Consider the following 17,107-nt stretch of genomic DNA (forward strand, 5'->3'; position numbering starts at 1 on the left):
TCCAGTCGTGCTTGTTGTGCACTTCAGAAAATGACTAATGGATGGTGGCACTGCTGCAGCAGGCAGTTGTAATCGTTTTTTTTATTTATTTATTTATTTATTTATTTATTTATTTATTATTATTTTTTTTTAATGTTGCATCTTATAGTACCTGTAGGCTTGCTTTCTTGAAGAGTATATGTAGGAAGCACTGTTCACCTTCTGCCCATTAGTGGCACAGGCAATTTTATTTTTAGTGGTATCCATATTAGGGCCCATATCAACACCTAAGTGTATCTTGGTGTAACTACTGGGTATCATGGTGACATGAACTTTAAACCACTCAACAAATGGCATAGCTTCTAAGTGGTATGTAGTGTGGATGTCTGTCCAATCCCATGCTCACCACCGCCTCTGCCAATGCTAGTGAACGCTCTGTATCATCGGGTATCTGTATCTGTATTGTCTGATAAATTATGTTAGGCATAAGTGAGTGGCTCTACCTGTGACTTAAAAGCTTGAATTACAGAGGTCTTCTTTTAGTCCTCACCTCGGTTAGTGCATTTCTGGCTTTATGAACACCCTACCCTCACTTAGTGTCCATCACTTGTGCAATGTGGAGAATTTCAGACCTTATATGCTACTTGGTGAAAGAAATTTTCATTTGAGAACAAAATATATTTGCTGGAAAATGATTTCTCTACCAAAAACAATAAAATAAATAAAAATAAATAAAAAAATGATATTCTAACAACAAAAATAATAAATAAAAGTCAAAACATATAAATTAAACATTACATGACAAGGAACCAATGAGACAGTTTGATGCCGCATTTATGTTTTGGTCCAGCCATGTTGTTCCAGCTGTGTTTTTTATGGTTTCATGTTTCACGTTTGCGAAGTATTATGATATTTTTTACCTTTTGTAGGTTGGTGATATGTAATATTTGTGATCTTTGTAGGTTTGTGAATATGGCTCCTTTAAAAAATACAAGAGATAAATATACTTAATAAAAGTAGTTTATTTATATCCTCTTTTTGTTTTATTTTTATTATGTTTCTTTACAATAATTGTTATTTATGAATACTTTTTTTTTTTACCTGAAAATATGAAAAAAAGATTAGGGGTGCTCTTTTTGGGGAGGCTGGAACAGATTAATGGCATTTTAATGCATTTCAATTGAAAAAATTGTTTTGAGGTATAATTTTTTTTAGATAGGAGCTCCATCACAGAACGAACTAAACTGATATCTTGAGGATTAGTACCAATAATGTTTGTGGTACATGTGAACAATATACCAGAAAGTATAGACAGTTCCATCAGTCTGTTTGCAGATGATGCTAAATTAATGAGGAGGATGAATAGAAAAGAAGATTGTGAGGCGCTACAACAAGACTTGGATAAGATAGTGGAATGGTCACTCACATGGGAAATGGAATTTAATACTAAAAAGTGCAGCATATTAGAATTTGGAATGAGCAAAAGAAGGCTGAATGGAGTTAACTCAATGGGAAAAAGAAGAAATCTGAAGAAAAAGACCTTGGAGTAACTACTGTGGATAACTTGTCACTAGAAAAGCACATAAATAGAATTACTGGAAATGCCTGTAGTGTTCACTATCTAGCCAGGACACGGATGGAAAAGTAAACTAGAGATGTTCGTATACTGCTATTATAGATATACAATAGGTAGAGGTGACAGGATGAGCGGTCGTGTAGGCAAGTGTGTGTGTGCCGGAGTCTCAGTGCTGTTTGAACTCACATGGTGACTGGATACCCGGGCCGTAGTAGTAGTAGTGCAGTAGTGTAGTAGTGGCAGTAGTAGTAGTGTAGTGGTGATGGGACGAGCGGTCGTGTAGTTGAGTGTATGTGTCCCAGGGTCTCAGTGCTGACTGACTCACGTGGTGACTGGATAGTAATAGTAGCAGTAGTGTAGTGGTGTTCATTACACGCTGGAGTCAGTCAGGCGTGCATGTCTGGTGATGATTGTAATGTACAGACAACCCCCGTTTAACGAAGGTTCACACAACGAAATTTCGCTACAATGAAGGTTTCATTTTACTACCATCTGCTCATTTAACGAATACCTATCTCGCTTTAACAAAGTTTTATCCAGGTAAATTTTGCCAAGTTTGAAGGCCCCACCGTATCACGCAAGCTGACAAGCTTTTGAATACACTAGCAGCCGCAAATACTAAGGCCTGCCTCAGGAGAAATCCTGGGACACCTGTAGAATCAAGATCAAGATCAAGATCAAGCCTCTTGTGGACAACACGCACCACTCACTCCCATAAGAGCGTCAACAGCAGCTCGTCTTCACTCGCTCAACTTCCCACCAAAACTCCTTGCAATGTGGCCTAGCATTCCTAAGAGGACCAGGAAGTCTCTTACTCTTGAAGTGAAGCTGGATATTATTCACAGACACGAGAGAGACAAGAAAACTATAGCATTGCTGGCTACCATCTTGACTCCATGTACTGTGTCTACTATTTTCAAGTCAGCAGACTATTAACCCGTACAGCGTCAGCAGATCTGAGACTTTGTGATTTCGCCAGTGCTGGCCACATCATGGATTTTTTTTTTTTTTTTTGCTAAACCAGTCTTGAATGATGTGAAACAAATGAAAATGACAGTCATTCCTCCCAGAACTGACTGGAAGTGGTATTAATTGGTGCGAGATGTTTTGCGCTAAGGTTAGCGACTTAGCAAAGCCTTATGTGATTAGTTTATTCGCTTCCTCGTTTCTCACCAGTTGATCCCCGAGTTGGACACATGCATAATATAGTTCCTGAGTTGAAAGAAAAACAACATGTCATGTTTTGCTGTTTGGGAGTGTTTGTGGCTAAAAATAGACACGAGATATCGCGAGAGTGTTGCCTTTCGCGGTGCAAATATTTTCTGAGTAATATGTACTTGTTTTTCCTTATAACAAAGCGATTGGAAAATTCTTATTTATGTCATACAAAGTTTTCACTACCACAATATAACAGTTACCAAAAACATCTGAAATGGTGAGAGTAAGTTATGGAAATTACGCTGCGTTCATATTAGCGGAGTTGAGGCGTCAGTTTACCGCTACACCGAGCTGAAGGCAGCAGAAACTGCTAAAGTTCAGATATGTAATAAATAAATACAGGAAGCATTCATGTTAGCAGGGATGAGGAGGCAGCATGAGCAATGTCTACAGTGCATGATGGCAGTATACTGGTAGGTTTTGAGTGAGACTGTATCTTCCTTGCAAGCTAAAAGAACCACCTGAACTCGTGACTCTACAATGGATAAAATGGAAAGCCTTGTGGAAATGTGGTACATAAGTTTTGTATGCGGTATAATGATGCGCCCTTTGTTTACATTCCACAGGTTGCTGGTTGGTGTCTTTCCCATTTCACTCTCCCTCCCTTCATAAATTTAAGATCATCAACATTATAAAGCTACGTACATACATACATTAGTGTACATTATAATGACTTAAATTAAATTTAACTGCCTAAATGTTAAACTTCATAATTTTTACTTTCATTAGACCTTTCACTGTACTATGATGCACTCTCGCTTTGCTTACTCTCAGTGGAAGTTCAAGGTTAAACTTGTTATAATCAGTTCGCTTAACGAAATTTCGCTTAACGAAGTGTTTTTTAGGGACGTAACCCCTTTGTTAAACGGGGGTTGCCTGTAGTGTAGTGGTGTTCACTACATGTCTATGAAATTTTGATAAATATAAAGGTGGCATTCACTAAGGCTGCTTTCACACCAAGGTGGCACGTCGCACGTGGCAAGTGGCACGTCGCAGGTGGTAAGCCATGTGAAAATGAACATGCGGAAACATATGAAACCTTTCAAACTGAAGTGGCGTGGCACGTCACATGTGCCACATGCAACGTGCCACGCCACTCAGGGATCGGACCTGCCCGTTATTTTTGAATGTGCGAATTGCCACCCTGGACTGTGATGCCTAATTTTAGTGGAACTTTCACTTCAAAACTTATTATTAGACAATGTACTATTACTTTTTTTTATTCTAATAACAAAATATATAATAATAAGAAAACTTTTGGATGTATGGCACATGTTGATTAGTTTTCAAAAGACTAGACAGATTTGAGCAAGCACATGTGACAACACTGCCTATGAGAGGGACACGTAGCTGTGTAGGACACAGTTGTGTTTTTGTTGTCATTTGTCTTTCGTGGGTGCTCTCGTGCACAACTACGAATGTGCCTCTTCCAGACAATGAACTATTTAACATAAAATACCAGATACCAAAAATTTCTTTGCACAATTGGTACAAAATCTGGAACTTCTCTTCATCAAGCTCTAGTTGCTTTGTAACTACAAAAACAGTTTGAGCTTCTACATTATCTTTAAGATACGGATGTATCCAGACTTTCTTTCTTTTTCTTCTTCTGCGGGCGACTATATTACCAATCAAAGCAACAATAACTTCCTCATCCGATCATGCCATCTTGCATACTGTGAAGTGAACTGCCACCCTGAGACGCGTGGCGACGTGCTACCTTGGTCTGAAATCACCGTGCCACTCGTCACTTGCCACTTGCCACCTGCCATTTGCCATGTACAATGTGCCACCTTGGTGTGAAAGTGGCCTTACAGAGATGAGGATGTGATAAGAAAAACTGATAACAACTCTGATATTCCCAAAATTAGAATATGGAGCTACAGTATGGTCACTGAACAAAAAGAAACACATAAGGAAACTAGAAAGAATATAGAGGGCAGCAACAAAGCTTCCTCCAAGTTTAAGTGAACAGTAATATGAAGAAAGGCTTTGAATACTAGGTCTTACAACTATAGAACAGAGAAGGTAAAGGTGAGGTCTAATAGCAGTGTACAGAGTAAGGAATGGACTGGAAAAATTAGATAGAGAAGACTTACTAATCTAGGACACCAATGACACAATAGGACATGAAAAGAAATTAAAGAAAGAACAGTTTCAGGATAGGTGTCAAGAAGTTCAGCTTTCCACAAGATAAGAGGGTTGTTAAAAAGCAAGGACAAAGAATTTTCAATTCAATAATTTTCTTTAAAGCTATACACATAATGTGTTGCAAGAATCTCATCATTTAATGCATTCCACTTTTCCACCATTTTATGTGGAAAACTGTTTTTTCCAATATTCTTCACACACTGCCTCTTCCTGATCATCTTTGCATGTCCTCTTGTCCTTCTATCTTCTGTCACCAACACCAGGTCTTGCTTCTCTATCTTTTCAATGCCTTTAATTATTTTATACAATGTTATTGGGTCTCCTCTTTCTCTTCTGTTTTGTAAGGTTGGCAGTCCCATTTCCTTTAGCCTTTCTTCATATGGTAGGTTCTTTAGTTATGGCACCATCTTTGTAGCTATCCTCTGGATCCATTCTAATCTTCTTATATCTATTTTCAAGATCGGCGACCACACCACTGCTGCAGATTTCAACTTTGGACGTATCATACTCGGTATAATTTTTTTCACCATATCCTTATACACTGCTGGTCAGAGCAGAAGGCGTGGTACATGTGACATCCTGTGAAGAAGATTAATGACAGAAAATATGTTTCAATTGATAATTGATAGGGTGCCCTCGTGCCTTCTTGACCTTTCGAGTCTTGAAAAGTGAATCACCCAAGTGGTAGAGATACTGAGCATCAATATTGTCCCATATGTCCTGAATACTAGCTTGGAGGCGTGGGAGGGAGGAGGTATTTCTCTCCTCTAGCTTCAGTTTTATGTACGCCCAGAGATTTTTTATAGGGTTCAGGTCTGGCGAACTTGCGGGCCAAGGTTTTAAAGGCTGGCATTGCAGAAATCAAACCAGTCAACAAATAACTTTGCCGTATGGCTCGGTGCACCATCTTGCATGAAGGTATCAGCATTGCACTTTTCTATACACTCATCTAACTCATCTAGAATTAGCTTAAAGTAGTTATTTTGGTTCATATGAACATTCTTAGGCAAAAACACTAATTTTTCAAGACCATAGTAAGAAAAACAACCCCACACCATCAAAGAATCAGGGTTTTAATGTGTGTGTTGTATAGCGTGGATCGTGACGGTTTCTACCGGGTCTGTGGTACACACGGTTTCTCTGGTTGTCTGTAATGTGAGAGCTTGCCTCATCTGACCAAAGTACCCTACGCCACTTACCTAAGTCCCAATCTTTGTGCTGAGACACAAACTGCTTGCCTACTGTTAAGGTAATCATGACTGAGGCAAGGTTTTGAAACTGCACGGCAACTCTGTTATCCCATGTCGCCTTTTACATATCTCCACACACTCCTTTCATTCACCCCACCCAGCACAGAGGGTTCCTGGCTGTAAGTTCCTTGCTGTGTATGTGAGTGTTGGCCTCAAGCTGTCTTTGAATAATGTTCAGAGTTCTCTGGGTCACACTGCGCTTACGCACTTCAGGCTTGTAAGGTGGTGGTAAAGCGTCTCTTCCTCCTTCACGATAAATTTTGGTCCAATGTTGAATAGTTCTGAGAGCTATGCCAGTGTTCGTGGCAATTTCTTGAAAAATTCAAATGCAAACACACGAACCACAGGCAAACGTTGACTAAGGAAACATATCATCTACTTTGACTACTAGAGCTGCAGAGTTGTCAGATGGTGACATGCAGCGAATCCTGCCGTATGTTTAGGAGTTAAGAAGGGATGAATGAAATTTGGTCAGTGGAAGTCATGGTCCCTTTTGCACCTTCCGCTCTGACCAGCAGTGTACATGTATTGAAATGTTATCCTAATATTGGTCAACATTTTATATGTGGTTCCAAATATTTTACTGATGTGTTTTTCGGTGCTCAGAGTTTCTTGTATAACCACTCCCAGATCTTTTTCATCTTTAGTCTTCATTATTTGTTTCTCTCCCTTCAAATAATTCCATACTGGTCTTCTCTTACTCTTTCCTAATTCCATTGTGTGGCATTTCTTGGCATTGAATTCTAATTTCCACTTCTTACTCCACTCATAGATTTTGGCTGTATTTTCCTGCAGCAACAAACAGTTTCTTTGGTCTTAAGTAATCTTAACAATTTTGCATCATCAGCAAACCTACCACTTTTGATACTGATTTTCAGCAATAATATTCATGGCTTTGGCAATAACATGAGGTAAAAAAACCTAATAATTTTTTTCAAATTACGCAAATAATTTTAGAATAACATGAGGCCAAGATGCTTTTTGGTATGGCAAATCTCGGGAATTGCAAGATTCCGCGAGATGATTGTTTGGGTTGACGTATTGTTATCACAGCTGACTGAAGCATAAAGGTGCTTCACCTTCAGGACAGCTTGGGTCTTAATTGGTTTGGGGACCAACTGACTTGGTGATCACTTGTCTAGAGTATCAATTAACTTGTGGACCAGATGACCTGAGTACCAATTGCTTTAGCGACCAATTGACTGTAAGCCTTAAGTGGTTTAGGAGCTGTAACATAAGGGACATGAGCAATATTTTTAGTATCAGTTTCCAGGATAGAACGAGAAATGATGAGTTCAAGCTTGAGAAATTTAGATTTTATGAAAGAAATGGAAAGGAACTGGTTTTCTAATAAAGTAGTTGATGAATGGAACATACTCTTGCAGCTTCCTCATTTTTTGTATGTTCTTATGTGAGGTCCTACTTCATTCATTTCTGGGAAAATCAGAATGACTCTATATCAGATCCTTCCACTTTAAAGACTTACAGTGCCAGAAGTGGATTCAGAGGCAGTACTGAAGCAGTATTTAGTAACTGATGTATTGCAGTGTGTATGTGACAGGTTTGGCAGAATTAGAGAAAATACACTCACTTTGGAGCAATACATTGTGTATTTATTTCCTTAACTAGTCTATTCACAACTTAGGAAAACAGAAGCCCTTTCCATTAAAATGGAACACACATAGTGTAAAAGATAAAATTATAATATTCAAACTATTATTATTCAAACTTAGTTATTAGCCACCTTTGCTCCTTTCTTTTGTGCCACTTCTTCTGAAATACATGGAATACAGCTGCAGCATTAGTTACTGCCATCAGATCAAACCATCTTCACTTGAGACTGACAATGTTTATAATGTATTATGAATGATGTGCATGAATGTATGGTGCTCTACTTGGGCTGTCCTTTGTGGGATTGCCAGCATGGTATATGGATTAGTTGATTGTTCAAGTAACAGTAAAGCTTTTAGAATATTCTGCAAAATTTGATCAAATAGGAGCAGGTGACAGACAGTGTAAGAGAAGCATCAATTTCTCAGGTTTGTAAATCTTCTCTTCCTCACCAAAATGCAGGTACTATCTTAGAAAACTTACAGTAGCCCCTTTTCTATTAGTATTATTGATTTATTTAGTTTTAGAAGTAAAGAAAAAAAAACACCAACTAAATGAGTATTTTGCTTTCCAGAGTGTGCAAAAAACTAATGAAAAGAAAGAAGAGAAAAATATACTAAACTGGACTGTAGCACCACCACCACCACCACCACCACTGCTACCACCACTACTGGCACCACCACTGCAGCTGTTAAGGCCACCAGTCAGATAGCAAACATGTTTGCCAAACAGACTAAGAAGCTGGAAAGTTGTCCAAGTACTGCTGTTAAAGAGGAGAAGGTATGCCATAATTGTGTATTGTCTTTGTACACATCTCACCCATAGTCTCATATACACTTTCTTTATCATGCTTTCTGCTGATCTTTGTGTGTGCACAGTCCACCATGTGATGTCAGGATGCTGTGCTGTGTCGAAATTCACATCAACCGTTCCACACTTTCTGTTTAGACATGAGGAGATTGTGTTTTCTTACCACAATCCACTTACTCCACATTTAATTCCTTTGCTTGATATACACACATTCATTACCTTCACCTTCCATTCTTGATTATATCTTTCCTAAACCTCATCTTCTCTTCCTCACCAAAATGCAGGTATCTTAGAAAACTGACAGTAGCCCCTTTCCTATTCTCCTACTTTCTCTATCCTCATTTTCATTCCAAAGCTGGATGTTATGTCTATTTGCACGATGACTTGACTTGCTCACTTGCACATGGTCTTGAATCTTCCTAGTTTTTCTATCATTTGGTTAAAATTATAGTGTCACTTTCTAACAAAATTTATCTGTGCTGTTTATCTCTCACCTATCTCCTCTGACTATAGAAATTTCTTTGAGTATTTAACTTCAAAAGCACATTTGCAGAGATCTTCATCCTTGGAGATTTCAGTGTTCACCACCAGCTTTGGCTCTCCTCTCTCTTCACTGACCATCCTGATGAAATAGCCTTCAACTTTGCTATCCTCCATGACCTGTAGCAACACTCTATTCATATTTCTAACTATCTTGACTTGAAGATACAACCAACATTTTTCTTATCTTTAATCCTTCTGTTTATGTTGTTATCCTATCTTCTCCATTGGGCTTCTCAAATCACTACCTCATATCTGTATTTTGTCCTATTTCTCCAATTCTTCCTCAGGTATCCCCAAGGCTGAAGTGCCTCTGGCATTTTGCTTCTGTCAGTTGGAGGAACCTTGTACTGGTTAGGGCCACCTGGTAAAAATACACAGCTCTCTTAAGTGTACAGGAGAGTTCAAACAGTTTGGATATGCTTGCTGTAATGACAGAGCCAGGTACAAAGTTCAGAATAGTATTGAATGAAAGTGAGCGTGTTGCTGCAAGGAAGCACAGATTATCATGACTGTCGAGCGTGTTACAGAGACGACGGCAAAGCAAGTGGGAACCAACAATGCTGTATATAGAGGGTGTGGGTATATATATATATATATATATATATATATATATATATATATATATATATATATATATATATATATATATATATATATATATATATATATATATATATATATATATATATATATATATATACATATACATACAGTGGTACCTTGAGATAGGAAAGCATCTGTATAAAAAAATTTCATTTTACAAAATGATATGCGAAGATTTTTTCACTTTGTATGACGAAAAATTACTCAGGATACGAAAGATACGAAACAAAACTTGAATTTCTTGGGCGCAGAAAATTTTAAAATTCGTGCCATAAACGTGCCATAAGATCCTACTCTCCTATTGGTCAGAATCTTTAATGACATTTGCCTGAGTCATTTCAGGAACATATTGAAAAGTAGGCAGAAACAAATTTCCTTGGATCGTTATTTTTCAAAGAGGCCATTAGTGAGTCAAGGTGAAGGTCAAATTGATCCGAAAAAACAGCGAAGGGAAGAAGAAGCTGATGAAAATCAGAAACTGAAAAAAAGAAAAATGAATTTTAAGCGTTTCGTAAAGTTAAGTGTTAATTGATGAAATTTAGAAACTGAAAAAAAAAAAAATAATAATTTTAAGTGTTTCATAAAGTTAAGTGTTAATGTTTCCTGCCATTTTCTATATTTTCTGTTGTTTGTCCTCCTCCTCTGCCGCCATTTTCGCTTTCAGACATCGCCTCACTCAAAAGGTAAGGTTCCACATTTTCATATCATTTTCGTATTATTGTTTTTCATTTATTATTGCATTATGTTCTATTATCTACTTCATTTATAGGTATTAACAGTTAGGTTAGGTATAATGAATGATTGAAATGTATTAGGATTTTATTTCATTCTGGTTTTACCCTTATTTTAAAATTTAATTTTAATTTTGTAGGGCTTAGAATGAATTAGGCAATTTACGCGACTCATTAAATGAAAAAATCATGATATGAAAACCACTCTGGAATGAATTAATTTCGTATATTGAGATACCACTGTGTATATATATATATATATATATATATATATATATATATATATATATATATATATATATATATATATTATATATATTTCTTTTTTTATGTAAGAGAGAACTGGCCAATGGCAACAAAAATATAAAGAAAAAAAAGCCCACTCTGTTGCCAGTCTCCTTACAGACTATAGATTAGCCAAAGGATAGGGACAAATGTCTTGAAACCTTCCTCTTGAATGAAGTCCGGTCATAGAAAGTTGGAAATATAGACACAGGCAGGAAGTTATAGAGTTTACCAGAGAAAGGTATGAAAAACTGTGAGTACCAGTTAACTCTTGCATTAGAGAGTTGGACAGAATAGGGGTGAGAGGAAGAAGAAGACCTTGTGGAGCGAGGCTGCAGGAGGAGGGGAGGCAAGCAGTTAGCAAGATTAGTAGAGCAGAAAGCTTGAAAATAGTGATAAAAGATAGCAAGAGATGCAACATTCCAGCAGTGAGAAAGAGGCTGAAGACAATCAGTTAGAGGAGTGCCACAGGGATCAGTGTTAGCTCCCATTATGTTCCAGGTGTATGTAGACGACATACAGTATGGAGGTGCCAATTATATTAGTATGTTGCTGATGATACAAAATTGTTAAGAGTAATTAAGATCCGAGAAGACTGTTTGCTGCTGCAGAAAGATATAGACAAAATTTATTAGTAGAGTAAGAAGTGGAAGTTAGAATTCAATGCCAAGAAATGCCACATAATGGAATTAGGTAAGAGTAAGAGAAGACCAGCATGGAACTATTTGATGGGAGAGCAACAAATAATGAAGACTAAAGGAAAAAAATTTGGGAGTGGTTATACAAGAAACTCCACACTAAATATTCTCGGTTCGTCCTTCACTGGAAGAAACTTACGCATCATCTCTTGCTAAAACAGTTTCTATGAAGTTAGACGCTCTGTGGCGTTTCCACCAGTTTTTCTTGCCCCTCCAGCTGCTAACTCTGTACAAGGACCTTATCCATCTTTGTATGGAGTACTCTTTGCATATATGGGGGGATTCCATTCGTACAGCTTTATTAGATAGGATGGAATCAAAAGCTTTTCGTCTAATCAACTCCCCTCCTCTGACTGACTGTCTTCAGCTTCATTTTCACCGCCAAAATGTTGCATCCCTTTTCTATCTTTTATATTGGTATTTCTATGCTAACTGCTTTATTGATCTTACTAACTGCATGCCTCCCCTTCCTCCTGCGGCCTCACTCCACAAGGCTTTCTTCTTCCTCTCATCCCTATTTTGTCTAACCCTCTAATAAAAGATTTAACCAGTATTCTCAATCATTTATACCTTTCATTAGTAAACTCTGGAACTCCCTGCCTGTCTCTGTATTTCCATCTTCCTATAACTTAACTTCTTTTAAGAGAGAGGTGTCAAGTCATTTGTCCCTGAATTTTGACTAATTCTTTTGATTCTTTTATGGAGAATACAATTCTAGTGGGCCTTTTCTTTTCTAATATTAATTTTTTTGCCCTTGGTAGTTCTCCCTCTTATGTAAAAAAAAGAAAATACTACGGCATCCAAGCATCCTTCAGTCTCCTCACAGAAAAGTGATTCCAGAAAATCAAGAAAGATTGTGACCATCAAAAAGAAGTTGGAAGTGTTAGATTGCTGTGCTAGGGGAGAAAACCTCAGCAATTGTCCGTGATTGTCCATGTGATGGGACGGAGAGCACATTGTGTACCATCAGAGCTAATAGAATGAGAATGTGTGTTTTTAAACCTTCCATGACTTAGTGTTGTATTAGTAGTTTTTTTTAGGTTTAAGTAACTAAATTCCCAAAATAGACAGACTTTCCCAATGGCCAGGAACATAATCCCCCTTTTACCATTATTTTCTATGGGAAAATGATATTTTAATAACGTGATTTTGAGTAACACTACGTCTCCAGGAACGTAACCCTTGCATCAGTCGAGAGTTGACTGTAGGTAAAAATATTTTTGAGGCTAAAATAGATATATAGTTTTTACATTATTTCAATGGAAAAACTTTTGATTCATGAACATTTCAATTCATGAACTGTATCAAGGCACCAATTGAGTTTGAGATCTGAGGTTCCATTGTTTATTTTTTTTTATTCTACTGGTTAACACTATCTTTATTATATTCTGTTGGTTAACATTCTCTGTATCATTTCCTGTTCCAGGAATCTTTCTAGATAACCCTCTATCATATCCTCTCTCTTCACTTGACTTTCCTTGTTCTCCATAGGCACCAGCAAAGGCCAAGGGTGCAGGAATCTCAGCGTTTTTCACCAAGGGTCCAGTTCAAAGAAGGCCAGACACCACAAAGTTGGGCAACACCACCAGTAGTCCTAAATCTGACAGTACTCCTTGTCCTGATGAGTCCAAAGGGTCTCTACCTAGTGAGGATGCCCAGCTGAAACCCAAGGGCAAGGAGGACTCTCTGGTGTTTGGAGTAGAACAGGACGACAAAGAGGAGGTGAAGAGTGAAGGTGCTGGTGCAGGAACCACTAAAACTACAAAGACCAAGGTGAGAGATGAAGTTGGATGGATTGAGGCATTCAACACCTGAAAGAAGTTTTACGATTTTTTTCTTAATCAAAGACCCAGTTGGTTTTCCTTGTAATGAAGAACCATGATTTAATTTTTGATACTTTCACTGTGACTGGCAACAATTCACAACACTAGTAACAGTACAAAATGGTAAGAGAATTGAGTTTGGTTTTCATTAGCATCACTGTTGCTGGATTTGTGAATGGTGCTATTATTGAACAAGTGATTCGGGCAGGTGTGGTAGCTAAAGGGTTGTGTACTGTGGCTGGCTGTAGAGATAAGTGAGGCTGGATTTGATGGGTGACAGAAGCTTGAGTACATTAATACTGGTGCTGGCTGTGATGGGTAAGAGAAGTTGGCTATGCACCACATCTATTGTCTTAATTGGATGAACTCCCTTGCTTTAGGTAGAACTGCTGATTCCTCGTGCCTCTTTGATTTATGAGATCAAACAGATTTAAGGATGGAGATGATGGTGGAAATAAGTAGATGCATATATAGTGACTGCTTTGTATGGCACTAATGGTTTAGTTTAGTATGTAAGAAAATAAGGGAAAAGTAAAAGAAATTATTAGGGCTACAGGTGGCAGTCACTGTATGAAACATCTACTCTTAACCCTCTAGTATCACACCTTCCGCTACCACGTTTTATTGCTATTGAGCATACATAAAAAGCCACATATGTCTATGTTGCGCATGAAATTCCTGCTATCACACGCCCGTTGCTCAAAAACTTCATGTTGTTATGATTTTTTATAAAATTTAATAAGTTTTTTTTCTTCATTTTTATACAATTACAATGGTGCCTTGTGGTAATGAACCTTACAGTAACGGATTTCACTATATAACAGACTGATCAAACACTAAACTATTTTTAAGGGACAGTCATGGGAGTTTTTTCCTTCTTCCTACAAATCCATAGTTTCTGAGTGGCTGCCGTGTTACAGTGGAACTATGCGTGCTTTGGGGTCCGAGGGGTCTCCAAGCGCACCGGTTCGAATCCTGTCCATAGTCTGAGTGTAGGTTGGGCTTCCTCACTCAGGGCAACAGTTTCCTAGCAGGTGGGCTTTGAGATAGGAGGTACCATAAAAAGTATCCCCTTTAGCGCATAAATTCCTTGTGAAAAGCCCACATGGTATAAATAAAAATGAAAAAAAATACACATATGATACAATAAACAAGCCAAAGCAGGCTTGCCTTATATCATTGTAAGTCGTTTTGTTCATCTACAATTTACAAAACTTCTAATAAGGTGGATAGTGGTGACTGCTTGCCTGTGTGGGTCACTGGATTGACACTCATGGTGATTTGCTAGTTATACATTTCTGCTTGAATGTTGTTTGGTGAGTGAGGATAAGGACAATCCCAGAGAGAGAGAGAGAGAGAGAGAGAGAGAGAGAGAGAGAGAGAGAGAGAGAGGCCTGCTGGTGTGAATTGCTAGTTATGCATTTGTTTTAATTTTGTTTGGCAAGCGAGAATAATGAAACTTCACATAGAGAGAGAGAGAGAGAGAGAGAGAGAGAGAGAGAGAGAGAGAGAGAGAAAACCATGGCTGACTAATGTGCAAATGACAGACAAATAAACTAAAACTCTCCAATCACTTAATTTTTGTCTTCATTTACCAGTCTTTGGAGGTCAACAGTTTTATTTCCTTCTTGTTTTGAGTGAGGGTGATTTAGTAAGAAATAGCCAAGGTTTTCTTTTTTTCTAGATGACATAATGAGCAAATTGTTTCAACACTGCAGTAACCAAAAGCATTGTAAACATCTCTCTCTCTCTCTCTCTCTCTCTCTCTCTCTCTCTCTCTCTCTCTCTCTCTCTCTCTCTCTCTCTCTCTCTCTCTCTCTCCAAGAATGATTTTTTTTCACATTGCAGATTAGCTAGTTATGAATTTCTGTTGAATGTTGTTAGGCAAAGAAGGATAATGACACTTCTGCACAGAGAGAGAGAGAGAGAGAGAGAGAGAGAGAGAGAGAGAGAGAGAGAGAGAGAGATGTTTACAATGCTTTTGGTTACTGCAGTGTTGAAACAATTTGCTCATTATGTCATCTAGAAAAAAAGAAAACCTTGGCTATTTCTTACTAAATCACCCTCACTCAAAACAAGAAGGAAATAAAACTGTTGACCTCCAAAGACTGGTAAATGAAGACAAAAATTAAGTGATTGGAGAGTTTTAGTTTATTTGTCTGTCATTTGCACATTAGTCAGCCATGGTTTTCTCTCTCTCTTGATGTGAAGTTTCATTATTCTCGCTTGCCAAACAAAATTAAAACAGAAATGCATAACTAGCAATTCACACCAGCAGGCCTTTCTCTCTCTCTCTCTCTCTCTCTCTCTCTCTCTCTCTCTCTCTCTCTCTCTCTCTCTCTCTCTCTCTCCAAGAAGTACTTTTCCTCATTGCAAATTACTGCCTTAGATTGGCTTTGAATGTGGTCATATGGCAAGTTTTCAGCAGGGGCAATACTCTATAGCAAGACTACATAAGGTGTGAGCCTGCAAGGTATCAGGCACTAGGCAGTCACACTATCCTGCTAATATGTCATGTTTAGGATGGGGGAACACTTTTCTATAGTGAACACACCTTAATTTTTACATCAGTGGCAGTGTGGAACAAAAGTTAGAAGGATTCAGAAGTTATTTTTGAAACACCAGTTTATATAGAGTAACCCCCCACACTTGGGCCAATTAATTAGTTTGGCGAAACTACTGCCAAACATGAGTTCTTTATACCATATGAATTACCTAAAAAATGCCTCAATCAGTCTTTGGTCATTGCCAAAGTCCCTCTTTTAACCCCTAAAATGCCATCTTTTGAGCTGAAATAAAATCTTTTGCCTTCACACATTAGAACATATGTACAAAACAGACCAATAAACAATAAATAAAGCTATTAAGACATGATGTAAAGGCTGTAACTCCTGTTTTTCCACCTGTTTCCCTCGCCCACTTTCGTTCTGGCCGCCACCACCATTGTCCTTACCCCCACCGGTACCACCTGTTGCGCTGGTAGAGGCCATGTTGGCGGTAAATCGCCAGAATTCATTCCCACACTAGCAGAACAGAGGGTAGCACAAACAAAATGGCTGAAGGAGACACTCACACTGCATTTTGATAGGTTTAGAGAGAAGTCTGACGTCACTGGGAAGCCGCGTGGTTTGCCGTGCAGCCACCAGGGGAGTGCCAAGTGTGCACTCGGTGGTCCATGGCCACCCTACCGCCTAAAGTGAATTTCGCCAAGCTGAGATTTGCCAGGTTGGGGGCTTATTGTATATAGAAAACGGAGGGAGAGAATAAAAGACGTAGACAGAGAGTAAGGACGTGTAGCATTGTTTGAATAAGAAGGCAAGCCCATGATCTGTGGTAAGGTGGCAATAGTGTTGAGATAGTTTTCTGACTCTAACCACCTCTTGTCTTCCTCCCCTTTGTGACCTTAGCAGTGTCCTTCAGGCATTTATTATATGTTTGTTAAGGATGCCACTGGACCACACGGGAATTGGCCATTACACCAAATGCTATATCTTAAATTAATCTATTCTTGGTAAGACCAATTTTTATTACTGTACACTTCCTAAAGAATAATGAACTCTTATTTAAACATTGTTTGTAGAATAAGACAGATTCGATGATCAAAATATTTTTTTTTTATTATTGAAATATAATAAATTGGCAATAAAGGGAAAGAAGGATGTTTTAGGGTTTCACAGACAAACCAATCTCAGGAACGGGCAACTCCTCATCCCCAAACTGTCAGTCATTGCGAGGCACCGCTGTATAGGGTATAAAAACTGTGCAAAAAAGTGACAAAAAATGATAATTTGGAAGTGAATTTTTTCATAGGTTCTTCATTTAGGCTATC

At 38.2% G+C, this 17,107-nt stretch overlaps 1 protein-coding gene across 3 annotated transcripts in view; it reads left to right on the forward strand.

Annotated features, from left to right (window-relative positions):
- Positions 1-17,107, forward strand: part of LOC123514349 (cilia- and flagella-associated protein 251-like) — an 86,564-nt gene that overhangs the window by 36,017 nt on the left and 33,440 nt on the right. Inside the window, exons 7-8 of one of the 3 annotated variants that reach the window (XR_006677585.1) lie at positions 8,360-8,565; positions 12,947-13,084. Coding sequence is in view for 2 of the 3 variants with exons in the window: in XM_045272220.1 (XP_045128155.1) it covers positions 8,503-8,565; positions 12,947-13,228 (345 nt within the window). In the remaining variant the exon portion in view is untranslated. Of the gene's footprint in view, positions 1-8,359; positions 8,566-12,946; positions 13,229-17,107 lie in introns of those variants that run through there. The other 2 variants (XM_045272220.1, XM_045272226.1) reach the window with 2 other exon arrangements.

The sequence above is a fragment of the Portunus trituberculatus genome, chromosome 5, assembly GCF_017591435.1.
Source record: "Portunus trituberculatus isolate SZX2019 chromosome 5, ASM1759143v1, whole genome shotgun sequence".
In the NCBI taxonomy this organism is placed as follows: domain Eukaryota; kingdom Metazoa; phylum Arthropoda; class Malacostraca; order Decapoda; family Portunidae; genus Portunus; species Portunus trituberculatus.